A 26,523-nucleotide genomic window follows, 5' to 3' on the forward strand; every position below is an offset into this window, starting at 1 on the left:
TGCAGTGCCCTGAGCGCTGCCAGCCTGGCACAGCCAACACCCCAATCCCTCGCTCTGCACCCCGACACACACGTCAGCGCTCTAAGGCCCACACCCTGCGCCCCAACACCTGTGTCTGCACCACAATACCCATGTCTGAACCCCAAAACCCATGTCTGCACCCCAACGCTCATGTCTGCACCCCAAAACCCAAGTCTGCACCCCAACACCCATGTCTGAACCCCAACGCTCATGTCTGCACTCCAACATCCGCAACGCTCATGTCTGCACCCCAAAACCCAACTCTGCACCCCAAAACCCATGTCTGCACTCCAAACCCCACGTCTGTGACCCAACATCCCGAACATCCATGTCTGCACCCCAACACCCATTCCGCACCCCAATATCCCTGTCTGCACCCCAACACCAATTCTGCACCCCAATCTCTCTGTCTGCACCCCAATCTCCCTGTCTGCACCCCAATCTCCCTGTCTGCACCCCAACACCCCGCTCTGCAGCGGCGGGCACTGCCCGTCCTCGGTGTGGAGTCCAAGGACGCGGGGCCGTGCCCGCGTCCTGCCGGTGACTCACGGTCCAACCGCGCGTCCGCGGCGCCACGGGAAGCCCCGCTGGCCCTCGCCCACGCGTGACACCCACCCCGACACCCACCCGGGACACGCTGTGGGAGCGGGGGCCCGTCAGGGAGCGGCAGCCGCGGCCGGGCCGATGCCCGCTGGGACGGAGCCAGCGCGGCCGCCGCGGAATGCGGGCGGCACCGGCCCGGCCCCGGCCCCGGCACGCACATTTTTCCGCCGAGAGCGCATCTGGCACAGGCACATCTGGCACAGGCACATCTGGCACAGGCGCATCTGGCGCCCGGAGCGCGGTGGGAGCCCTGCTGACGCACGTCGGGGGAGGCAGGGACACCCCGGAGCCGCGGCTACCGCAGCGCGCCCGAGGTGCCACCGGGCGAGAGAGGGACACGGCGAGGACACCGCCAGGGCGCTGACACTGCCAAGGCTGGCACGGCGGTGGCCTGGCACCGCGCTCACACGGGCCGAACCGCTCTCGACATGCCGAGCCGAGGCCGGGGCCGGCGGGTTCTGAGCCGGGAGCGAGAGGCTGGGATCGCTCCGGGGTGAGGGGCGGAACGACACCCCCGGCCCCGGCACCACCGCCTCCGGCACCCCCGGCTCCGGTACCCCTGGCCCCGGTACCCCCGGCTCCGGTACCCCCGGCTCCGGAACCCCCGGCTCCGGTACCCCTGGCCCCGGTACCCCCGGCTCCGGTACCCCCGGCTCCGGAACCCCCGGCTCCGGTACCCCTGGCCCCGGTACCGCCGGCTCCGGTACCCTCGGCTCCGGCACCCCCGGCTCCGGCACCCCCGGCTCCGGCACCCCCGGGTCAGGTACCGCCGGCCCTGGTACCCCCGGCTCGGTACCCCCGGGTCAGATACCCCCGGCTCCGGAACCCCCGGGTCAGGTACCCCCGGCCCCGGCACCCCCGGCTCCGGTACCCCCGGCTCCGGAACCCCCGGGTCAGGTACCGCCGGCCCTGGTACCCCCGGCTCCGGTACCCCCGGCTCCGGCACCCCCGGCTCCGGTACCCCCGGCTCCGGCACCCCCGGCCCGGTACCCCCGGCTCCGGAACCTCCGGGTCAGGTACCGCCGGCCCTGGTACCCCCGGCTCCGGTACCCCCGGCACCGGTACCCCCGGCCCCGGCGGGTACCGACCGGGAGGACGCGGCGGCGTCAGAGCGGGCGCTTTGAAGACCTGCCGGGGCGGCTCCTGGCACCGTCCCCGGCGGCTCCCGGGGCAGGCGGCGCCCGGCTCCCGGCCCTGGCAGCTCCCGGCTCCGGCAGCTCCCGGGCCAGCCGGGCCGGCCGGGCAGGAGCTCCTCAGCCTCGCCCGCGGCTGCCGACGCCACCGGGCCGGCCCGGCTCCCTCCCACGGCGTCTCCGGCCCTCAGGGCTCCGAGGGAATCCCCCCGGGAGCCGCCGAGCCGCCCCCACCTCGGCACCCGCACCCTGCGGCCCCCGGGGCTGTGCCCAGCGCCGTGGGGACACCCAGGTGACATCGCAGCGGGCCACGACAACGGGGCAGCAAAGGGGGCTCTGGCCACACCAGGGCTGGGGGACACCTCTAGCCCATGACAGGGAGCGCCAGGAGAGGCCGGGGCCTGTGGGCGCGGCAGCGAGCGGGGATTGGCACCGGGGAGGAGTGTCAGGGCCCGAGGGGACAGCACCGGGGACAGGGCCGGCACCAGGACACACGGGGCACGGTGGGCACACGGTGGGCACACGGGGCACCCCGAGGGTGCGTGGGCACGGGAAGCTGAGCTGAGAGACACACGGCGTGCACACAGACACACAGACACCGGCACAGGCACACAGGGCAGGCACACACACGTGCAGATACACACACGCATGCAGGGGGGGCACACACACACACACACACAGAACACATCTCGGCATGTAACACAGCTGTACACACACACGTGCACCAGGACATGGCGCACACACACAGACATGTGCAGACAAACACACGTGGGTGTGCAGGGGGCACACACACACAGAGAATACATCTGTGCACCAGGACATGGTGTGCACACATACACGTGTGCAGACACACACGTGGGTGTGCAGGGGGGCACACGCACACAAACACACGCAGAGAACACATCTGTGTGCCACTGCATGTAACACATTAGTACACACACACACGTGCACCTGGACATCGTGTGCACAAACACACACATGCACAGGACACATCTGTGCACCTGGACATCGTGTGCACAAACACAGACACAGAGAACACATCTGTGTGCCAATGTGTGTAGCACATTTGTACACACACACGTGCACCTGGACATCGTGTGCACAAACACACACATGCACACGCACAAAACACATCTGTGCACCTGGACACTCGTGTGCAAAAACACAGACACAGAGAACACATCTGTGTGCCAATGTGTGTAGCACATTTGTACACACACGTGCACCTGGACATCGTGTGCACAAACACACACATGCACAGGACACATCTGTGCACCAGGACACTCGTGTGCACAAACACACACATGCACACGCACAGAACACATCTGTGCACCAGGACATCGTGTGCACACACATTGAGACACACATGCACTGGCCCGCACAGGTGTGCACTGGCACATACACGTGTGAGCACACACAGAGACATGCACACGCACCCCCAAGCACGAGTGTGCAGCAGCCCACTCCCACGCACACACAGCCCCCACAGACACGCGTGCAGCATGTTCACACTCTCACACACTCACACGCACGCCTGCACACACTCGGGTGCACGGACACACGCGAGCAGAGGCACACACAAACACAAACACGCATTTACACAATCACCCCGTCCCGGCTGAGCCCGCCCCAAGCTCAGCTCGGCTCAGGCAGGCCCCGAGGGCGGGGACACGCAGGGGGCGTTGCTCCGGGGGGGGATCAGCGCACACCCCGCCCTTCCCCGTGTCCCCCCCGCCCTCCCGGGTCCCCCCGGCCCGCCGCTCCCGCAGCCCCGGCCCGGGATCCCCCCGCGCTCCGCTCCCGGCCCGGGACCCCCCCGCCGCTTCCCCCGCGTCCCCCCGGCCCCGCGCCCCTCGGTCACCGGTGCAGCAGAGCCGGGCGCTCAGGTACCGCCGCCGCTCGGGCCCGGAGCCGCCGCTCAGCCAGTCCCCCCCGGGAGCGGACATGGCCGCGCCGCTCCACCGGACGGCACCGGACGGGAGCCACCATCCACCGACCGACGGACGGACCCAGGGCCGGGACCGACCAGCGGCACCGGGCGGACGGGACGGGCGGAGCGGGGGGGGAACGGGAGGGACCCGCCCCGCTCCGCCCCGCCCTTCCCTCGGTGGCCCCGGCTGCGCCACCGCCCGCGGCACCCGGGGAAACCGGAGGGACCCGGGGGAATCTCCATCCTCCATCCCACCCGCCCAGGCTGTCTCCGGACGGGACAGCCCCTCCCGCACTCGGGACCCCCGTGCTGGGACCCTGCGCCCCACACAGCCCCTTTACCCCCTCACCCCTCCGCCCGGAGCCTCCAGGACCCCCCGGTCCCGCAGTCACGGGGCTCCCCCACCTCTCCAGCACCCCCGGATCGACCCCTCCTCACACACACAGAGCTCCCGGGGGTGGGGGCAGCCCGCGCCCCCCGGCACGAACCGCTTCCTCCAGCGCCCATTCCCCCCGGCTTCCTCTCCCCACAGGCCCCACACGCGTCCCTGTGCCGGGGGGAGCCCTCAGCGTGTTTTCCGCTGGCTCCCCACCGACGCCCCCCGAGCTGCCGGGACCCCCTGTGCCCAACGCCGGATCGCATCGCCCCCGCCCCGCGCTCGGACGAGCCTCCAGCACACGCAGGGCCGGATCAAGTTGTGCCGGGAAGGCGCCCGGGGCCGGAACGGGGGTCCCGGGGGATGCCACGGCATTCCCGATCCCCCCAAGCCCCTGGCCCGCAGGTCACCTTCTCCCGGCCCGCAGCAGCAGCAGCAGCAGAGCGAGAAGCCCATGGCGCGGTCCCGCTCGGCGTCCGGCCGCGTCTGGTGGGAGTGCGGCGGAATCCGCGCCCGGAGCGCGGCCAGAGCGCGGCCAGTGACTCACACAGCCCACGGCCCCCGCCAGCGGCTCCTCCTGCTGCCGGGCAGCGCGGGGCCCAAACCCGGCCGGGACCCCCCGAGCCCCGCGGGGCTGTGGGCAGAGCGCAGCGGGCAGCTGGACAGAGCTGGAGGGGCTGGAACCAGCGGGCACGGCACGGCACGGCACGGCACGGCACGGCACAGGAGCCCCGGTCAGCGAGCCGCTGGAGCGGTTTGAGTTCAGCTGCGGCCCGTCTCAGCACTGGGGGGGCTGCTGGAGCAAGGCATATCCCTGCTGCGGGGTCTCGGGGGGCTCTCGGGGGGCCTGGGGGGCTCTAGTGTCAAAACCCAACACGGCACAAGCCAAGCCGGGATGAACCAGGCCAGCAGCAAGGCCCGGGAGTGGGGGCTGGGCACGGCACGGCACGGCACGGCATGGCACGGTGCCCACGCGCGGCTCAGCCCCACGGCAGCGGCAGCGTCCCAGCTGCGCTGCGGAGATAAGGAGCGGGGGGGCCGGGCCGGGCCGATAGCAGCCGGCGAGCGGGGAACTCCGCCGGGAACGGGACACGTGTCCCGTGGGATGAGCCTGCCACGCCCGCCACGCTTCCCGCACGCTGCCACGGCTCGGACACGCTTCCCGGGGCTTCGACACGCTTCCCAGGGCTCCGGGACGCTTCCCACGGCTCCGATACCTTTCCCCTGGCTCTGACACCTTTCCCATGGCTCTGGGACCCTCCCCCGTGGATCCGACACCCTCCTCATGGATCCGGCACCCTTCCCCTGGCTCTGACACCTTTCCCATGCCTCTGACACCTTTCCCATGCCTCTGACACCCTTCCCCTGGCTCTGACACCTTTCCATGGCTCTGACACCCTTCCCATGGCTCTGACACCTTTCCATGGCTCTGACACCCTTCCCATGGCTCTGACACCTTTCCCAGGGATCTGACACCTTTCCCCTGGCTCTGACACCTTTCCATGCCTCTGACACCTTTCCCAGGGATCTGACACCTTTCCCATGGCTCTGACACCTTTCCCAGGGATCTGACACCTTTCCCAGGGCTCCGGGACGCTTCCCACGGCAGCACCGCGGAGGACGTGGGACAGCGCCGGGAAGAGCTTCCCCACGGCCGCCAGAGGCAGCGCCGGGGGGCGGAGGCCGTGTCGGGGGGGCCTGGCCGGGGATGCCGGCGGTTGCCAGCCACGGCCCCTCGGGGCCGGTGAGTCACTGCTGCGGCCAGAAGCAGCATCCAACAAACCCTCCCGGCCTGGCACAGCCGGAGCCGCCAGCGCGGTGGAAAAGCTGAGTGCAGCGGAAAGGGGGACACGGGGGGGGGTTCCCAAACCTCTGGGGCCCCCACCCGCCCACTGCCGCCACGTCCCTGGCAGCCTTGGAAACCGGAGCGGAGCCAAACAAACAGCGGCATCCTGCTGCCAAAACCAGCCAGCGCCGCCAGCGGGCTGCCAAGCTCTGCCTCGCCCTCCTGAGCTTCTCCAGCCCTATGCCCTCCAGCCCTGTGCCCCCAGCCCCGTGCCCCCCAGCCCGAGCTTCTCCAGCCCTGTGCCCCCAGCCCTGTGCCCCCCAGCCCTGTGCCCCCAGCCCTGTGCCCCCAGCCCTGTACCCCCCAGCCCGAGCTTCTCCAGCCCTGTGCCCCCAGCCCTGTGCCCCCAGCCTTGTGCCCCCCGCCCTGTGCCCCCCAGCCCTGTTGCCCCCAGCCTGGTGCCCCCAGACGGAGCTTCTCCAGCCCTGTGCCCCCAGCCCCGTGCCCCCCAGACGGAGCTTCTCCAGCCCTGTGCCCCCAGCCCCGTGCCCCCAGCCCTGTACCCCCCAGCCCTGTGCCCCCCAGCCCCGTGCCCCCCAGTCCTGTGCCCCCCATCCCGCGGGCGTGGGCACGCAGACACGGACACGAGTTCCGCTTGAGCTCTGGTGTCCCCCGAAAACACCTGCCTTGGCACTGTGCCACAGCTGACACCGAGAGCAGCTGAGGCAGCGCCCCGCGGGCACCGGGCAGCCCCCCACGGACACCGGAAAGCCCCCTGCGGGCACCGGGCAGCCCCCTCGTGTGCACCGGGCAGCCCTCTCGTGCTCACCGCAAGAGGTGGGCAGCCTCTTGTTGGCACTGAGCAGGCCCTTCGTGGGCACCGGGAAGCCCCCCACAGACATCGGGCACCGCGGGCACCCGACAGCCCCTTCGTGGGCACAGGGAAACGCACGGCGGGCACCAGGAATCCCCCGGCGGGCACCAGGAATCCCCCCGCGGGCACCAGGAAACCGCCTTGTGGGCACCGGGAAACCCCTTCGTGGTCACCGGGCAGTCCCCCGTGGGCACCGGGCAGACCCCTCGTGGGCACCGGGCACCGCAAGAGTGCGATGCAGCCTCTTGTTGGCACTGAGCAGTCCATTCGTGGGCACTGGACAGCCCCCCACAGACACCGGGCACCGCGGGCACCGGGCAGCCCCTTCGTGGGCACAGGGAAACGCACCGTGGGCATCAGAAATCCCCCCGCGGGCACCGGGAATCCCCCCACCGGCACCGTGCAGCCGCCTTGCGGTCACCGGGTGGGCACCGGGAATCGGCCCGTGGGCACAGGGCAGCCGCCTTGTGGTCACCGGGCAGTCCCCCGTGGGCACCGGGCAGTCCCCCGTGGGCACCGGGAATCCCCCCGCGGGCACCGTGCAGCCGCCTTGTGGTCACCGGGTGGGCACCGGGAATCGGCCCGTGGGCACCGGGCAGCCGCCCTGTGGGCAGCGGGCACCGCAAGCACCGGGAATCCCTCCGCGGACACCGGGCAGCCCCCCCTCGCCCCCCACGAGGGTTTTCACGAACAGAGCCCAAGAGCAAAGCCGCAGCCGAGGCCGGGAGCCAGCGGAGGGGCACAAGCCCCGAGGCCCGAAGGAGCCGCAGCAGCGCAGAGCCGAGCGCCGCCAGGAGCAGCCGCTGCCGCCGGAGCCCCCGGGAACTCCCGGCTCGGGGGGGTCGCGGCGCGCCGCGATGACGGCCCCCGGCAGGTGCGACCTTGGGGGTGTCCTTCGCTCGGGACGGGCGCCAGGGCCAGCGGCCCCCCCGGGCTGGCAGCGGCGGGGGCTCCAAGGTGCCCTGCCCGCCTTATCTGGCACCGGCACCGGCACCGGCAGCGGCCGCCACCGGCCGTGGGTTCCCGGGAGCGGGGCCATCCCGGAGCGGCCCCGTGACGGTGCCCAGCGCCGCACACGGATCGACGGAAACCGCAGCCAACGCCCTGGAAATTGCCGGCGGGGAGGGAGCGCCGGGCCCGCCGCCGGCAGCGCGGAAGCAGGTGGCCGCGGCCGCGCCGGGGGAGCGTGTGGGGGTCTCAGAGGATCCCCCCGGACACCGGCATCCTGCCGGCCCTTCCCGAGCCCCCCTGTCACCAGATACCCGCCCCCAAAAATATCCGGCACCTCCGTGCCGCGGGACGGGGATGCTGCGGGAGGGTTTGGGCAGCCAAGTCAAGCTCCTGCCGGGACCCCCACCCGTAAAAGTGTCAGAGTGGAGGGGGTGGGCGCGGGGCCGCGGCGCTGGGGGGGCCACACTCAGCAGTGCTGAGTCACCCTTGGGTACCACCGCGCCCACCCGCTTGGGTACCACTCCCCCGGGGATGCTCCCCCGCGGCAGGTGAAGCCCCCCAGAACGCAGGGCAGACCGCCCCTCCCCTTGCCCGCCAGCCCACGGTGGGTGAGCCCCCCCTAAATCCCCCCAGGACCCCCACCCGCCCGGGACCCAGCGGGGCTGCAGGTGTCGTGTGGCTCCCCCCTTTTCCCGGGGCCGGTGGGCGGAGCGAGGGGCCGAGCCGAGCCGAGCCGGGCCCGGCGCGGGGGGGCCGAGCGGGGCCCAACTCACCGGTGCCCCCCGGCTCGTCCCGCTGCCGCCGCCAGTACCAGACCAGGGCGAGGGATGCTGCGTGCCCCGCCGCCACCAGCGACGGGAACAGGGACCCGCTGTCCTCCATGAGGGACACGGGACGGGCTCGGCACCGGCCGGGCTCGGCGGGTCAGGGACGAACCAGCGCCCGCCCCCACGGGGCAGCGCCCGCTCCGCCCTTAACCCCTCCCGAACCGCGGCCCGGAGACGCCTCCTGCCCGCCGCACCGGCAGGGCCCCCCCGTTGTCCCCCCAAGCCGCGTTCTCCCCCCCATGCCCCCCCGGAGCGTCCCCTTCATCCCGGCTTTTTATATCCCGGGACAAGGCGCCCCGGCGGCGCCAGCCCCCCCCGGCCCCGTCCTTTCCGCAGCCCCACGGGTCTCACCCACCCGGTACGACCTTCATGGGCAGGCAGGGCGCGGGCAGGTGCGGCAGGCTGCGGGCAGGTGCGCAGCGCGGAGCGAGGGCAGCGCGGCTCCGCCGGTGGCGGCGGGGGCCGGGGGGGGGCGGGCAGGGAGCGGGCGCCGATATAAATAACCGGGACCCGTCACCGAACCCGAGTTAGAACATGACACGGGTGGGGGCGGGACGGGGCCTCCGCGGCGGCGCCCCAGGACCCCCGAACCCCCCGGCAGCGGGGCGGGTCACCAGGTTGTCACCTCGGGGGTCGCACTGACATCAAGACTGAGAGCCCCGGCACGGCCCCGCCGCCCAAGGAGGCCGACCCCCGGGCAGGGGGGAAATGGGGCCGCTGGGGGGTACCGGGGTCCCCTCCGCCCCGCGGGGACCCCCAAAACCCCCCGCACCCGGCGCGACCCCGTCCCCGAGAGCAGTAACTCCAGGCCGGGTTTTCCGGCAGCGGCTCCCGGGGCGGAGGGAAAGCCCGGAGCCGGATCCGCGGGCACGGCGGGACTGGACGGGACGGCCGGGGCTCCGCCATCGCGTCCCACGGGAGGGTCGGGCAGCGACCGCGGCCCCGGAGCCCAGGGCGAGGTGTGAGCCCCGGGCCAGAGCTCGGGGGAACCCCTCCGGTGCCCACGGGACGTGCGTGGGGGCTCCCCGCGCAGGTCCCGCACCCACGGGGCAGCAGGCGCGGGCCCGGCCCCCCCGGCAGCCGCCGGTGGGTGACTCACGGCGCTGGCAGGGCCCGGGCTCGGCGCCTCCAGGCTGGAAACTTGGCCCGGAGGCGGCTGCCCACGGCCGCGGGGCTGACTCACAGCCCGGGGGGAGCGGAGCGGGGGGGCTTTTACCGCCGCCTCGCAGAGACACCGCAGCTGCCCCGCCCGGGGGGGTGGGACGTGGGCCGCCCCGCACCCCGCCGGGCCCAGCTGCCGCCGATCGTGTGTCGGGATATCGCGTGTCGCCGGGGAGGCGGGGTTGGGGACCCCCCCTCCGGCCGCAGCCGCAGCCCCCTCCCCACCCCGCACTGCCCGCCCCAGCTGCCGCCGTCCGTCCGACCCACCCGGGGCCCAGTGGGGCGCAAAATCCCCACGGAATGCCCCCCACCACCCCCGCCAGGGCGCCCCTGAAGCACGGCGCCCCACGGCACGGGCACCGCATGGCACAGCCTCCCCATGGCAGTTTCCCTATGGCACAGCCTCCCCATGGCATAGTTTCCCCATGGCACAGCTCCCCCATGGCACGGACACCCCACGGCCCAGTTTCCCCATGGCACAGCTTCCCCACGGCACAGCTTCCCTATGGCACAGTCGCCTCCCCACCGCGGAGGAGCCCGGCAGGGCGGCAGCAATGACACCCCTGCAGTGCCCCAGGTCCTGTCACCCCACCGGCCTCCTGGGGGACCCCGGGAAGCCACCTCACTGTCCTCCAGCCCCCGTGGGTCAGCGGAGGCCCCCCAGCGCCCTCTTCCCTCCCCACAGCGCAGGGGCCTGCAGGGACCCCCCACCCCATCCTTGGCCAGGAAGCAGGGGAGGGTTTCGGGGAGCTGATCCCTGGGGAGCAGAGGGGCTCAGGTGCCCCCCACCCACGGCAGCTGCAGCAGCACCCCGGGGCGCTGATCGGTACCTGTGGGCGGGCTGGGCTGGGGGGGCGGCCGGGACACCCCCTGCCCTGCGGTGACAGCGGCGGCTTCCACGTGCCCCTCGTCCTTCCTGCGGTAGAGGCGGTCACCGCCGGCAGGACGCGGCCGGGGGGCGGCAGCGGCTCGGCGGGGCTCGGGCCGGGGGGCGGCGGGCCGCGGGACGCGCTGCAGGGATCGCGGGACCACGTCCGGCGGCAGGCGCAGGTACTGGCGCAGGTGAGCCACGCCGGCGTCCGTCAGGTACCAGTAGAGGTGTCGCCAGGCCGCCGTCTGGCGCACGAGGCCGCGGGAGCGCAGCGAGGCCATGGCCCGCCGCACCTCCACGTTGGCCACGCCGGGCAGCTGCGGGTGGATGCGCCGGGGACACCCGTCCCGCTCCCCGACCAGGACACCCTCGCGGAACAGCAGCTCCAGGATGGAGCGGAGCCGCTCCAGCGGCATCAGCATCCCCGCCACCATGGCGAGTGCGGCACGGGGCACGGGGCTCGGTTACGTCTCACCCTGCACGGCTCGACAGAGTCCAGAACCGCTCCGTGTGGTGCAGCCCGGGCTGGTCCAGTACAGCCCAGTACGGCCCGGCTCAGCCCAGTACGGCCCGGCCCAGCCCAGCTCGGTATGGTCCGGCACAGCCCGGCACGGTCCAACACGGCTCGGCGCGGTCCAGCCCAGCCCAGTACGGTCCAGTTCGGCTCGGTCCGGCCCGGCGCAGCCCAGTGCGGTCCAGTACAGCCCCGTACGGCCCGGCACGTCCCGGCGCGATCCGACGCGGCGCGGCGCTGGCTGCCGGCACGGCGGGAGCGGCTGCAGCTCCACCCCCGGCCGGGGGGGTCGGGGGGGCCCCAGGCCCAGCCCTGACTCACCAGCGGCCCCTCCCCGGGCCCGGCTCCCGCCCGGGGGGGCCACGGCCGGAGCCGCCTCCCCCTTCCCCCCCCGCCCCGACCCACCCGGCCGGTTCCTGCGTGGGAAGCCCCGCGGGTCCCGCCCCGCCCCCGCCCCGGGACCGGCCCGTGGGGTGCCCGGGGGGACCCGGAGCCGGGGGGTGTCCCTGACCCGCGGGGGCCCTTGAAGGGGACCCTGAGGGGATCCTGGAGCCCGGGAGGAGGGGGACATTGGGCTGCGGGGGTCTCTGGGCTTGAGTGGGACCCAGAGCCCGGGGAGGGGACCCTGAGCCGCGGCTGTCCCTGAATTCGGGAGAGGACCATGAGAAGGGGGTCCCTGAGAGGGGGGAGGCCCGAGCCGGGCACGGCACCGCCCGAGCATCCCGCAGTGCCGGGCTGCGGGCAGAGCCGCGGGCAGGGCACCAGCAGGTGCCTGGGCATGGGCACGAACATGGGCAGGGCTCGGCAGCCACATCCTGCCACGTCAATATTTGCTCCGCTCCTGCCCCTGATTACCCCGGCATCCCCAGGGAGACCCCCCGGCAGTGACACGGCCGCGCGGTGGCGGTGGCACAGCTGTGCCACACCACATCCTGCTGGTGGCAGCTGGGGACGAGGCAGCTGCCGCTCCCCCGAGCCCCCCGGCACCGAGAACCGCACATCGAACGCCCACCGGCACCGCGGGGACCCCAGCACGGCCCCCGGCGCGGCAGCGGGACCCCCAGAACCGCCGTGGGAAGAGCCCCGGCACCGGGGACGGCCCCTCTCCGTGTGAGGGTGGCACCCCCCAAACTGTGTGGGACGAACGGGGGTGCCAGGGTGGTGTCCGCACGCCGGGGGGATCCCAGACCCACAGAACCCCCCCAAGGCTCCCTCCGCACCCCCGGCCAAGTGAGGTCGGGGCACAGGGAGGCTGCGAGGCTGCAGCAGGAGCCCCCCGGCAGCCTCGAGGGAAGGGAGGGACGCCCCCCGGCACCCCCCGTCCCTGCCCATGGCACTACCGGGAGTGACAGAGGGGCTCACTGGGATTCCCTGGTGGGGAGCAGTGACCCAGGCCTGGGGGATCCCAAACCCGCGGGGGCTGAGGTGCGTGCGCTGGCATCTCCGGGGGCCCCACCAGGACTTGCACAACTTCCCCATCCCGGAGGGCACAGCGGGGTGGCCGAGCGGGGCTCCCGCTGTTCCCCATCACAGCTGCTGCAGGGGCGCGGGGAGCACTGGGGTGCCCAGAGCCCCTCAGAGGGGATCCCTGGGCGGTCTGAGCCCCACATGTTCCACCCACAGCGCCCCACAGAACCCCGGGGAGGGTGGGACAGAGGGCAGGAGCGAGGGGCATAGAGAGGGGCAGGGATGAGGGGCAGGGATGGGGCCCAAGGGGGCAGAGATGAGAAATGATGGGGAGCAGCAGTGGGGGAGTGATGGTGTCCGCGATGGAGGAAGCGATGGGGGCAACGACCGCGGGAGCGATGGGGCAGCGGGAGGGATGGGGGCAGCGGGAGCGATGGGGGCAGCGGGAGCGATGGGGAGGGATGGGGGCAGCGGGAGCGATGGGGAGGGATGGGGGCAGCGGGAGCGATGGGGGGCAGCGGGAGCGATGGGGAGCGATGGGGGCAGCGGGAGCGATGGGGAGGGATGGGGGCAGCGGGAGCGATGGGGGCAGCGGGAGCGATGGGGGCAGCGGGAGCGATGGGGAGGGATGGGGGCAGCGGGAGCGATGGGGAGGGATGGGGGCAGCGGGAGCGATGGGGGCAGCGGGAGCGATGGGGAGGGATGGGGACAGCGGGAGCGATGGGGAGGGATGGGGACAGCGGGAGCGATGGGGACAGCGGGAGCGTGTCCCCCCCGAGCCGCGGCCCCGCACCCCCAGCCCGCAGCGGGGTCACGGCCGCCGGCTCCCTGCGGGAAATGCCGCGTCAGCGCCCGCCGCCCGCCGTGATCCAACGCGATGTGACAGCGGGGCCATCGCCAGCGGCCCGAGGGGCTGGGCAGGGCGCCGGGACCCCCCCGCAGCCGCCGGGGCAGCGCCATCCCGCCCCGGCCCCGCGGCTCCGCTCAGCGCGCCGCATCTCGGGGCGGGCCGGGAGCGCCGGCTGCCAGCACGGGGGGGCTGCGGGACCCCCAAACCCGGTCCTGTGCACTCCAGGCGCCCCTCAACCCTCGGAGAGGGGGCAGCCCCCCAAATGTGGGGCGGGCGGCGCTGGTGGCAGCGGCTTCTGGCCACGGGCCCGGCGCTGCCGTGCTGGTGCCGGTGCCAGCGCCGGTGCCGGTGCCAGTGCTGGGGTTTGGCGGGGCCGCGGGGCTCCCCGTGCCCAGCGGAACAAAGCCGCGGCTGTTCGCGGAGGGCACGGCCGCCTCATAATGAGGCCGGTGCCGGCGGGGGTCCCGGTGCCAGCGGGGAGTCCCGGCGCCGGGATGTTTCTCACCGTAAATCAGCCTCGCCGCAGGCCGGGCTCTGCCGGAGGGGACACGACCCGGGAGCCCCTCGCTGGGGCCTGCGGCATCTCCGCAGCCGCCGGGCGCCCTGACCCTGCCGCGGTTCACGCCGAACCTTGCCGCGATCACCCCCAGGTCCGCCCCATCCCCACCCAGCCGAGGTGATCCCGACCCCCGCCGGTCTCCATCCCGTCCCGACCCCCGCCAGTGTCCACCGTGAGCCTCCCGGGCTCCATCACCACTTTCCCGTCCATCCCGTCTCTGGCCGGGCACACGCGGACCCTGCCCGGGCTCCGCTGCTGCCCGAGCCCGGCCCGGCGGCCCGCTGCGGTGCCGGTCCCCGCGGTGGCTCCGTGCCCGCTGCGGTGACACAGGGGCCGGTGGCCGCCAGCAGCCCCGTGACCGGCGCCCGTTACTCACGGCCCAGAGCTCCGGCCCCGCAGCGCGGCCGGGTACCGCGGGCCCGGCGACACCGGGGGACCGTGCGCCGTGCCGCCGCTGCCGGGGCGTCCCCGCTGACCCCCGCCCTGCCGCCTGCGCTGCGACAGCGGCACGGCAGCGATGCGGAGCTCCCCGGGCCGCGCCCCCCCCCCGCGGGACGCGGAACCCTCCCCGGGACTCGCCGCCGGTGCCCGCGGGGCCGGCCCCGGGCCGCTCCCGGTGGCGCTGCCCCGGTACCTTTGAGCGAGGCGATCTCGTGGTGGATGCCCCGCGCCCCCTCCATGGCCGCCCGCGCTCCCGCACGCCGCCGGCCGGTCCCGCAGCCCCGGGGCGGCTCCGGCCCGCCCCGCCCGGCCTCGGCCCCGCCCCAGCGCCGCAGCCCCCCGCCCCTGCGGCACCGACACCGCCCCCCGGCAGCGGCTGGGACCGGGGCCGGCCCCGCAGCCCCCGGCTCGGCACAGAGCCCCCGGGACAGGAGAGAGCCCCCCAAAACGAACACAGACCCCCGGCTCGGCACAGAGCCCCCGGGACAGCAGAGACCCCCCAAAAAACAACACAGACCCCCCGGCTCGGCACAGAGCCCCCGGGACAGCAGAGACCCTCCCAAAAACAACACAGAGCCCCCGGCTCGGCACAGAGCCCCCCCAATAACAACACAGCCCGATCCCCGGGACAGCAGAGACCCCCAATAACAACACAGACCCCTGGGACAGCAGAGACCCCCCAATAACAACACAGACCCCCGGGACAGCAGAGACCCCTCCTCAACAAGAATACAGCCTCCCCAGCACAGCCCAGCCCTGCCTGGCCCCCAGCACAGCAGAGACCCCCCAATAACAACACAGACCCCCCCGGGACAGCAGAGACCCCCAAAAACAACACAGCCCCCCGGCACGGCACAGAGCCCCCGGGACAGCAGAGACCCCCAAAAACAACACAGACCCCCCAAAAAACAACACAGACCCCCGGGACAGCAGAGACCCCCCAATAACAACACAGAGCCCCCAGCACAGCCCAGCCCTGCCCGGCCCCCAGCACAGCAGAGACCCCCCAATAACAAGAACACAGCCCCCCCCAGCTCAGCCCCCCGCCCCCCAGAAGCTCAGCACAGCCCCTCCAGCAGCGTTCCCCCACCACCCAGAGCCCCCTGCAGCACAGAGCCCACCTCCATCGGCACATGCAGTGCCCCCCAGGCACACCCAGCCCCTCCCCAGGCCACTGCAGCCCCCCCAGAGCTCACTCAGCCCACACCCCGGGTCTCAGCCCAGCTCTGTCAGTGTTCTGGGGGGTGTCTGTCCCCGAGAGGGGCAGAGGAGTCCCCAGCTGCCCCCACTGGCACCGGGGGGGTCCTGGCAGGAGCCCCTGGCACCGGGCCAGGCCTCAGCCCCAGCCCCGTGTGGCCACAGCAGCCCCAAACCCAGCCTGGAATGGCCACAGCACTGTGACCACTGCGGCCACCAGCTGGCCCTGGGGACACCAGGAGGGTGACCAGCACAGCCACCACACTGCAGCCACCAACCAGCCCTGGGGACACCAGAAAGGCCCCAGCACTGTGGCCACCAGCCAGCCCTGGGGACAGCAGGAGTGACTGTGGCATGGCCACCACGCTGTCGCCACTGGCCAGCCCTGGGGACATTGGGAGGGACTCAGCACAGCCATCACACTGCGGCCACCAGCCAGCCCTGGGGACAACCAGGAGGGACCCAGCACAGCCACCAGCCACTGCAGCCACTGGTCACCACAGCACAGCCACCCCAGAGCCCTGGGGACACCGAGAAGGGGCTCTATCGGGGCTCTGAGGGGACATTGTGGAACAGCCACCACACCGTGGCCACCAGCCAGCCCTAGGGACACCAGGAGGCCACCACACTGCAGCCACCATAGCTGCTGGCCACCACACTCAGGACACTGACCAGCCTCCAAGCCCCAGGGACACCAGGAGGGACTCAGCATCTCCACTGCACTGCAGCCACCATGGCCACTGTGGCCAGCAGCCACCCCCAGGGACACCAGGAGGGGTCCCAGCACAGACACCTGCCAGCCCCCAAGCCCCGGGATACTGGGGGGACTGTGGCATAGTCACCATACTGCACCCACTGGGCCACTGTCCACTCCCGGGGACACTGGGAGGGACTGTGGCCTGGCCACTGTGACCACTGTGACCCCCAGCCACCTCCAGGGACCCTGGGAGGGACTGTGGCCTGGCCATTGTGACCACTGTGACCCCCAGCCACCTCCAGGGACCCTGGGAGGGTCTGTGGCCTGGCCACTACCCTGTGACCACTGAGACCCCCAGCAATCTCCAGGGACACTGGGAGGGACCTTGGCACTGTCCCCACTCCACAGCCCTGGTGAAGGGCCGGGGTGTCCCCAGCTGTCCCCCACGGGTGACTGTGGATGGACACTGTGCCAAGCCTGAGGCCCAGCTGCCACAGTGACAGTGGTGATGGTGGCAGTGGGGACAGTGTCCGCCAGCCCGGCTTCAGTGCCCACAGGGCACAGTAACGGATGACAGGAAAAGCCTGAGGGGCCCATCCCACCCGGGGATCGCAGCACCCACCATCATGGGCACCCCATGCCAGGGCCACCACCAGCTCCTCCAGCCACGCATGGCAGTGTCCCTGGCAGAGCGGGTGTCGTGTCCCCTGGGCCCCGAGCCTCAGGGCTGGCACGTGCCAGCCGTGCTGGCAGGGCCCATCAGCTCCCATGGGCTCCGTGCCCACCGCCGCTGTGTCACCCTTCCCGCCTGCCCTGGCTGGTGACGCTTCCCGGCCGTGCTGGCTCAGCCCTGACATCATCACCCCTGCAGACAAACTGTCCTCTGGCCACTCAGCCACCCGTGGGGCCACCAAACCCGCCAGCACCTGGCATGGGGTGACAGGAACTCCCATTCTGAGTCCCACACCCACCGGTGCACAGTGAGGTGGGACAGAGCAGTGACACCAAACCCCCGGCACCCAGCGAGCAGTGACTGTGGTGGCACCAAACCCCCGGCACCCAGTGAGCAGTGACTGGTGGCACCAAACCCCTGGCACTCAGTGAGCAGTGACTGTGGTGACACCAAACCCCCCTGGCACCCAGTGAGGAGTGACTGTGGTGACACTGAGCCAAACCTGTCCCCAAACCCCCGGCACCCAGTGAGGAGTGACTGTGGTGACACCAAACCCCTGGCACCCAGTGAGGAGTGACTGTGGTGACACCGAACCCCTGGCACCCAGTGAGGAGTGACTGTGGTGACACTGAGCCCAACCTGTCCCCAAACCCCCGGCACCCAGTGAGGAGTGACTGTGGTGACACTGAACCCCCCTGGCACCCAGTGAGGAGTGACTGTGGTGACATCAAACCCCCGGCACCCAGTGAGGAGTGACTGTGGTGACACTGAGCCCAACCTGTCCCCAAACCCCCGGCACCCAGTGAGGAGTGACTGTGGTGACACCGAACCCCTGGCACCCAGTGAGGAGTGACTGTGGTGACACTGAGCCCAACCTGTCCCCAAACCCCCGGCACCCAGTGAGGAGTGACTGTGGTGACACTGAACCCCCCTGGCACCCAGTGAGGAGTGACTGTGGTGACATCAAACCCCCGGCACCCAGTGAGGAGTGACTGTGGTGACACTGAGCCCCCTGGCACCCAGTGAGGAGTGACTGTGGTGACATCAAACCCCCTGGCCTCAGTGAGGAGTGACTGTGGTGACACTGAGCCCAACCTGTCCCCAAACCTCCTGGCACCCAGTGAGGAGTGACTGTGGTGACACCAAGCCCAGTCCAACAGCACCAAACCCCTGGCACCAGGCAAGGTGGGATCAAGTGGTGACACCAAACTTGCCAGCACCTGAGGAAGTGACACGGTGACACCAAACACCTGCCCCAGGACCTACAGCACTGGACCTGCTGGCACACGGTGAGGCGTGAGCAGAGTGACACCAAACTCCTACATCAGGACCCACTAAACCAAAGCCACCAGCACCTGGCAAGACGGGACAGCATGGTGACAATGAACACCTGCCAGCACCCAGCGAGGTGGCACACCATGGTGACAACAAACACCCGCCAACACCCAGTGAGGTGGGACAGTAGGGTGACAATGAACTCCTGCCAGCACCTGGCAAGGTGGGACAGAATGGTGACACTGAACTCCTGCCAGCACGGTGACACTTAACCCCTGCCACTTGCCCAGCACCACCAGCCAAGTGACACCAACCCATGCCACGGTGCTGTGGCACCGCTGAGGGACAACAGCTGCCCAGCCATGTGCCATCGCTGCCGGTGGCACCCGGAGCGTGGTGAGACCTGCGGGGCTCGGCCGTGTCCTGACAGTGCACCGGGGTGTCCCTCAGCCGGGGGACAGCGGGACCGTGCTGGTGGCACCAAGCAGGGGCTGCGGGCCGTCCCCTCCAGCCCGACCCTGGGGTCCCGCTGTGGTGGGAGCAGTGGAAGCCCCGGGACCCCGCAGCGGGGACAGCTGGGACCCCCGGGGCCGAGGGGCCGGGGGGGCTCCCCCCGCACGCAGCGCCCGCTCCCATGTAAGGGCATGGCCGCGGCCGCTGCCGGCCCCACGCCGCGACACCGGGGCGCCCTCGGCACCGGGGGCACTGCGGGCGGCACCGGGGTCAGACCCTCCTCCCGGCGGGGGGCCCGCACCCTGAGATGCCACCGATGCCACCAGTGCCACCCATGCCACCGCCGAGCGCCGCAGCTCCGCTGTCCCCCGCTGCCGCACCGTGCCCGTTCCGCGCCGCCCCCGGCAGCCCCTCTGTCCCCCCCCGGACATTCGGAGGGACCCCCCCGCCCCACCCACGACCCCGCCAGTCTCTCCGGGGGGGCGTGGGCACAGCCCCCCACCCATCCGCGGGCACCGAGCCCCGCAGGGCAGCGGCCCGGGGGGTCCCGGTGGGGTCCCGGTGGGGTCCCGGTGCCGGGCCGTGTCCTCTGACCCCCCCCGGCCCCCCCGGCCGTGCCGGTGCCGGCGGTGCCCGTCCTGCCCAATTATGGGAATGAGCGGCCGCGCTCCCCGCGGCGCCCCCGCGGCCCCCCCGCGCCCCCCGGCCGTGTCCCCGCAGTGTCCGGGGGGGTCCCGTACCCTTGTAGCGCTCCCGCACGTCCTCGTAGGCCTGGATGAAATCCTGCTCCTCGGGCGCGGGAGGGGGGCCGGCGGCGGCCATGGCGGCGGAGGGCGGATTTTGGGGGGCGAGGGCGGGGGCCGGGGCCGGGGTCCGGCGTGTCCCGCGTGTCCGGCGTGTCCGGCGGTTCCGCGGCCCCGCACCCCGCGGCTGGGCAGGGGCACCGGACGGGACAGGGGACGGCACGGGGGACGGGACATGCCCCCGCCCAGCCCTTTAAAGGAGCCGCCGGACACCGCCCCGAGGCGCGGAAACGGCGCCCACGGGCACGGACACGCCTCGGGGCAGGGCACCCACTGACACGGCACGCCGTGGGGCGCGGACACCCCGTGGGGCACGGGGAAAGTGACATCCTCTACACCCCCCAAATCGAGCACTGCCCGAACCCCCGATCCTGCTGGCCCCGTCCGTGGGGAACCCACGGGTGCCCAGGGGAGCGCGAGGGGTGGGTGATAGGGGACAGGGTCACAGGTGATAGGGACAGTGTGGGGCTGGGGGCGCAGGTGATAGGGGACAATGTGGGGCAGGGGTAGCAGGTGAGAGGGGACAGTGTGGGGCTGGGGGCGCAGGTGATAGGGGACAATGTGGGATGGGGGCGCCGGTGAGAGGGGACAGTGTGGGACAGGGGTAGCAGGTGAGAGGGGACAGTGTGGGGCTGGGGTCGCGGATGATGGGGGACAATATGGGATGAGGACGCCGGTGATAGGGGGGACAGTGGGGGACAAGGGTCGCGGGTGATGAAGCGGACAGCGTGGGGCTGGGGGCGCAGGTGATGCGGGATGGGCTGGGGGGTGGCCGGTGCACCCCACAGGCAGCGCAGGGACCCCCCGATTTGCGCCCTGACCTCCCCACCGTCGCTCCGGGCGCCCCCTGCCCCAGCGAATGCTCAGCCCCTCACAGAGACCCCTCCGCGTTCTCTCCAGCTGGTGGGGACAGGGATGTCACTCCCCTCCGGAATCCCCCCAGAAGCCCCACGAGCACCGAGGGAGTTTTTAAAGCTCCCAGTGCCACCACTGGGGCACTGAGGGGGCCCCACCGCAGCTCCCAAAAGCCCCCCTCGCCAGGAGCCCAATTCCAGCCGTGGGCGAGCTGCGGGGGGGACACCGGCCCCACGGGACGGGGCATCGTCATCCCTAAAAATAGACGCTTATGCCCCGAAACTCGAGCGGGGACAGCTCGGGGGGGTGAGGGGGGGCGGGGACGGAGGGAGGCGGGGAAGGGCGGGGAGGAGGAACGGAAATAACCGGGGGGGCGGCTGGGCGCTCCGTGGGGGGGACACGCTGAGCTCTTTATGGGGACACGCTGGAAGCCATGTGGGGACGGCTCGGCGCAGCTCCCAGGGCGCCGTCACCCCTCGATTCCCCGGCCCGCGTGGGACTCCCACGGCATCGCCCCACGGGTCTCCGGACACCGCCGGCCCCTCCATCCCCCCGCCCACGCCGAGTCCCCTGGACCCCCGTCCTGGACCCCCGGACACATCCCGGCCCTCGGTGACGCCGGACCCCCCCAGCCCCTCACGGCCGAGCCCAGCAGACACGTCCCGGCTCGTGTGTCACCTCCCGACCCCCGGCCAGGTTCCCGAGCCCGGGCCGTACCTGCGATGCGGATGACGGCTCTCTCGGCGGGGTCCAGCACCGTCCCGTTGCCCGCGGCCGCCTTGGCGCGCTGGGAGCGCTGGTGTTTGCCCAGGTTCCAGGGCAGCGTGTCCCCGGCGCCAGGCGAGCCGCTGCTGCCACTCGAGCTCTCCTCCGCCATCGCCGCCGACCCCGGCTCCTGCGACAGAGCGACGGCGTCAGGGCCCCCCGGTACCGGGACCATCGCCTTCGTGCCCTAGGGACCCCCGGCACCGGGGCACCAGGGACCCCCGGCATCACCACTGCCTCCCTCTCGCTTTAGGGACCCCCGGCATCGCCACCTCCTTCCCTCTCGCTTTAGGGACTCCCGGCACCAGGGACCCTCGGCATCGCCACCTCCTTCCCTCTCGCTTTAGGGACCCCCGGCACCAGGGACCCTCGGCATCGCCACCTCCTTCCCTCTCGCTTTAGGGACCCCCGGCACCGCCGACCCCGGCTCCTGCGGCAGAGAGACGGTGCCGGGGACACCGGGCACCGGGACCACAGCACCGGCAGCGCCCGCAGCGCCCCAAGGCCGGTGCAGCAGCGCACGGCAGAATCACGGGGCGCCCGGAGACAGCGGGACCCCTCGGGGCAGCCCCGGCGGAGCGGGTCCGTGCCGAGCCGTGCAAAGCGGTGTCGCCAGGGACGCGGTCCCCACGGGGCCACCGCGGCGAAGAGACGGGCAGGGAGCGGCGGTGATGGCTGATGCCGCACCGGGAATTCGCCCGTGGGAGCGGCCGCCGGTGGGGCGCGCACGGGCAGAGCAGCCAGACCGAAGCCGTGGGAGACAACACCGCACCGGCAGCGGGGCAGCGGGGCAGCGGCCGGGCCGGCTCCGTGTCTGGGGTTCGGCCCGCGGGGTCGGTGCCGCTTGCAGCACCTCAGTGCTCCCAGAGGAGCCGGACGGAGGGTGCCGGTACCGGGATGACTCCATGATCCCGGTGCCGGTACCGGGATGACTCCATCATCCCGGTGCCGCCGCGATGGTGCTCTCTCCCTCCCGGCACCTCCGCCATCCCGCCTCCATCATCCCGGCACCGCCGTGATCCCGCCCCCGCCATCCCGGCACCTCCGCCATCCCGCTGCCTCCGCTCTCCCGGCATCTCGGCCATCCTGCCTCCAGCATCCCGGCACCTCCGCCATCCCCGCACCTCCGCCATCCCCGCACCTCCGCCATCCCCGCATCGCAGCCCTGACACCGGCTCAGGCTCGTTCCCCCAGGAGCCGCCAGCACCGGGCGTTTGCCGCGGCCGAGGCGCCATTTGCAGGAGCTCCGAACCCCAGAAAACCACCGGGCCCCGGCATCACCGTGCCCGGCACTCGGACCCACCGGCATCTCCGACATCGCCGCGCCCGGCTCTCTCGGCAGCCCGGGCCCCCGGCGTGACCGACATCGCCGGCGCCCCCAGACCCACGGGCATCAGCGGCAGCCCCGGCAGCGCGGCGGCAGGCGGGGGGTGGGCGTGGGGAGCAGGCGGGGGGCGGGCGCAGGTGAGGGGGAGCAGGCGGGGGGCGGGCGCGGGGGCCAGCGCACGGTGCCAAGCCTGAGTCACCGGCTCCATCGCCCACGTCCCCTGAGCAGCCCCTCCACCCCAGGCCTGGCACGCCGCCTCCCCCCACCACGGGGGCGCCCACAGGGACCCCCCCGGCCCCCAGACCCGGGTCTCAGCACCCAAACACCCCTGGCACCCCCAGCAGAGCCCTCCCGCACCACCGCTCCCCGCCGCAGCCCCCAGCCCCCACGGCTCCTGCAGCCCCCCAGCCCTGCGGCAGCCCCGCAGCACCCTCCGAATCCCCCCCGGGGCAGGGGGTGACGAGGGTCCCACGCGTGGGGACTCACCGAGCGCCACGATGTCCGCCAAGACGCGCCGGGGGGGCATGACCGGGGGGACGGGGAAATGGCACCGGCACCGGCAGGGCTCCGGAGGGGAGGCGGCACCGGGGAGGGGCGAGCACCGGTACCGCGGGGGCTCCGGGGGGAAATGGCCCCGGGGGCTCCGCCCGCAGCGGCACCGGCTCCGGCTTCGCGGCAGGGGCGGGGCGGGGGGCGGGCAGCGGGGGGCGCCTTATCTCAGCGCCCCACCCTCCACACCCGGAGCACCCCGTGGGGAGGCACCCCCGGGCCCCTGGCGCGGGAGGGATTAACCCTGACCGGCGCGCCCTGCACTGGAGCTAACCCCGACCAGTGCTCCCAGTACAGCCCGACCAGGGCTCCCAGTACAGCCCGACCAGGGCTCCCAGTACAGCCCGACCAGCGCTCCCAGTACAGCCAGCATGGCACGGGTTAACTGTGACCAGTGCTCCCAGTACAGCCCGACCAGGGCTGCTGCCAGTACAGCCAGCATGGCACGGGTTAACTGTGACCAGTGCTCCCAGTACAGCCCGACCAGGGCTCCCAGTACAGCCCGACCAGCGCTCCCAGTACAGCCAGCATGGCACGGGTTAACTGTGACCAGTGCTCCCAGTACAGCCCGACCAGGGCTGCTGCCAGTACAGCCAGCATGGCACGGGTTAACTGTGACCAGTGCTCCCAGTACAGCCCGACCAGGGCTCCCAGTACAGCCCGACCAGGGCTGCTGCCAGTACAACCAGCATGGCACGGGTTAACTGTGACCAGTGCTCCCAGTACAGCCAGCACCAGGGCTCAACCCCAACCAATGCTCCCAGTACAGCCCGACCAGGGCTCCCAGTACAGCCAAAATGGCACGGGTTAACCGTGACCAGTGCTCCCAGTACAGCCAGCACCGGGGCTAACCCCTACCAGCGCTCCCAGTACAGCCCGATCAGTGCTCCCAGTACAGCCAGCAGCAGGGCTCAACCCCTACCAGCGCTCCCAGTACAGCCCGATCAGGGCTCCCATTACAGCCAGCATGGCACGGGTTAACCGTGACCAGTGCTCCCAGTACGCTCCGTACCAAGATTAACCCTCCCCGCTACACCCGACACGGAGGGAATTAATTCTCCCCAGTACACCCAGTACAGAGAGGGTTAACCCTGACCAGCGCTGCCAGTACACCGAGCACATAGAGGTTAACGGACCAGTGCTCCCAGTACACCCAGGACAGAGAGGGTAGCCGTGACCAGCACACCGAGTACGGAGAGGGTTAACCCTCACCACTGCAACCAGTGTGGAGAGGGCGAACCCCGCCCCGCGCTCCCAGCGAAGCCGGTCCCGCCCCGCGCTCCCGCAGGGAAATCCCGCAGCCGGGTGGGCGCTCGGTTGTGGGCACAGCACCGGCACAGAGCGGGCACAGCACGGGCACGGAACCGGCACGGCCCCGGCACGGCAGCGGCACAGAGCGGGCACAGCATGGCCACAGAACCGGCACGGCACCGGCACGGCACCGGCAGAGCCCCGGCACACCGCGTTTGATGGTGGCACCGCGGGCTGCCGCATTCAGAGCCCGGGGGAGCCGAGGGATGAGACGGGAGCCGCAGCTCGGCCCTGGCACGGCCCTGGCATCGCTCCGGTGCGGTGCTCACACCCGGCCGGCCGCCAGCCTCTCTCCTGGCCGGAGAACAGAGCCCGGCTGCAGCCAGCAGCGCCGCAGGAGGACTCTGCTCCGGCGGCTGGGGAGGCTCAGCAGCCGGGGATCCCCGGTGCAGCGGGGAGATGGGGCTGGGGGCTGGAATCAATACCGGGAACCGGTGCCTTGATCCAGAGCCGGCGCTGAGAAGCGGAGCCGCTGCCAGGTCCCCGAGCTGGTGCCGAGAAGTGGAGCCGGTACCAGGAACAGGAAGTGGTACCAGGAGCTGGAGCTAGCGGGAAAAGGAGCTGGAGCCAGGAACAGGAGCCGGGAGCGGGAAAGGAGAGGAGAACAGGCGGGTGCGCAGCCCCGCGGTGCGTGCACACACCTGGGTGTGGACGCAGGTGGACACGCGTGTGCCCGGCCCTGGCCCGCAGGCACGCCCCGGCACAGGAACACACCTGCGCACACCTGCGCACACACACACTGGGGGGGTCTCGGCATTCAAAGGCTCCCGGTGCCCCCCACCACATCCAGTGGCTTCACTAGGCACAGTCCCCCGACCCCCAGCCCCACCGCGTGCCAAACTGAGCCCGACAACCCCAGTACAACCGCGCCCACCCCGCGGGGCCAAAGACCACCCGGGCCCGGGAGCACCCCTGGGACCCGACGCCTCGGAAGGCCAAAGTGGCACCGACAGCGCCGAGGTCGGGACCCTCTCCTGGCTCCACAGGACACTCGATCCCCACCGCGATGGGGGCCCAGGCTCAGAACCCCCCACCCGCTCTGGCCGCGGCCGTACCGGGGCTGCCGCTCTCTCCGTCCGTCCGGATCCGGTGCTGGCGCGGCCGCTCTCGCCGCGGTCATGTGCCGGTGCCGGCACGGGCGCACAGAGCGAATCCCCCGGCCAGAGCCGGACAAAGGGCCCTTTTCAGCGGCGCTGGGCCCCGCGGGCCCCTCGGCGTCAGGGGACAAAGGTCCGGCACGCTTGGCACCGGCAGCGCCGGGCACTCCCCGCTCGGGGCACCCGCGGGGCGCCGGGCACCGGACTCTGCAGAGGCGGTGGGCGTGCGGCCAGGACCCGCTTCGTGCACCCCCGACCCTCTCGGCTCTCACCTCCATCGCCGCCGCTCCCCGGGGAGCGGGGCTGGCGCCACGTGCGCGGGGCTGGCACGGCTGGCACCGAGCCCGGCGGGATCCCAGCGCCTGGCACACGTCAGCGGGGCTGGCACACGCCGGCGCGGTGCCGCCGCACCCTGCCCGTGCCCGCGGGGCCGGGGCCGCTGCTGCCACACTCGTGCCCGCTCCGTGTGGGCTCCCCAAAGGGTCACGGGTGTCACCGAGACCCCCGGCCCCACGCTCGCCCACCTGTGAGCTGGGGCATCTCAGTGGGCAACACGGAGGGGAGGCTGTGCGCCCCCCCCTGCCCCCGGCGCTGCCCGCTGGGGGGTCTCACCGGTGGGCAGCAGAGCCACCAGCACTGTCCAGGGTGGGCGCTCTGCCCACTTCCTTCGGGTGGGCACCCGGGTCCCCCCAGCACTGCTCGGAGCTGCAGTGGGACACAGGAACAGGGAGTAACAGGATGCGGGGAGGAAGGAGGCAGGAAGCAGCTGGGGAACAGGCAGGGTGCAGGGAGCAGAGGGAGGTGCAGAACGCAGGTAGGAAGCAGGTGGGGAGCAGGATGCAGGCAGGGAGGAAACAGGTAGGGAGCAGGCAGGGAGCAGGATGCAAAGCAGGCAGCAGGTGGGGAGCAGGATGCAGGCAGGGAGGAGGCAGGGAGAGGTGTAAGGGTGGCCGGGTCCAGCCCTGGGGTGACCCAGAGCCACTGCCCAGCACTGCCACCCCACAGGGGGACATCGCACCCACACACAGCCACGCTCCCGCCTGACCCCAGCTCCCAGTACTCCCAGTTGGGCTTGGGACTCCGTCCACCCCAATCCCAGTTGGAACTGAGACATCCCCCCCATTCCAGTGTTCCAGTGTTCCCAGTCAGGACTGGAACATCCATCCCCCTTCCCTTACCCCTCCCAGTGCCCCCTCAATCCCAGCCACGCAAAAGGC

At 72.1% G+C, this 26,523-nt stretch overlaps 1 protein-coding gene across 12 annotated transcripts in view; it reads right to left on the minus strand.

Moving 5' to 3' along the window:
- Nucleotides 1-21,212, minus strand: part of PLEC (plectin) — a 57,884-nt gene extending 36,672 nt beyond the window's left edge. For 3 of the 12 annotated variants that reach the window (XM_066337692.1, XM_066337591.1, XM_066337582.1), the window contains exon 1: nucleotides 20,975-21,212. In XM_066337692.1, coding sequence (XP_066193789.1) covers nucleotides 20,975-21,197 — 223 coding nt within the window. In that variant the 5' untranslated portion in view covers nucleotides 21,198-21,212. Of the gene's footprint in view, nucleotides 1-3,618; nucleotides 3,811-8,447; nucleotides 8,605-8,856; nucleotides 8,888-10,492; nucleotides 10,983-19,339; nucleotides 19,437-20,974 lie in introns of those variants that run through there. The other 9 variants (XM_066337660.1, XM_066337645.1, XM_066337676.1 and 6 more) reach the window with 5 other exon arrangements.
- Between the last annotated feature and the right edge of the window lie 5,311 nt (nucleotides 21,213-26,523).

This window comes from Sylvia atricapilla, chromosome 1 (genome assembly GCF_009819655.1).
Source record: "Sylvia atricapilla isolate bSylAtr1 chromosome 1, bSylAtr1.pri, whole genome shotgun sequence".
Lineage (NCBI taxonomy): Eukaryota > Metazoa > Chordata > Aves > Passeriformes > Sylviidae > Sylvia > Sylvia atricapilla.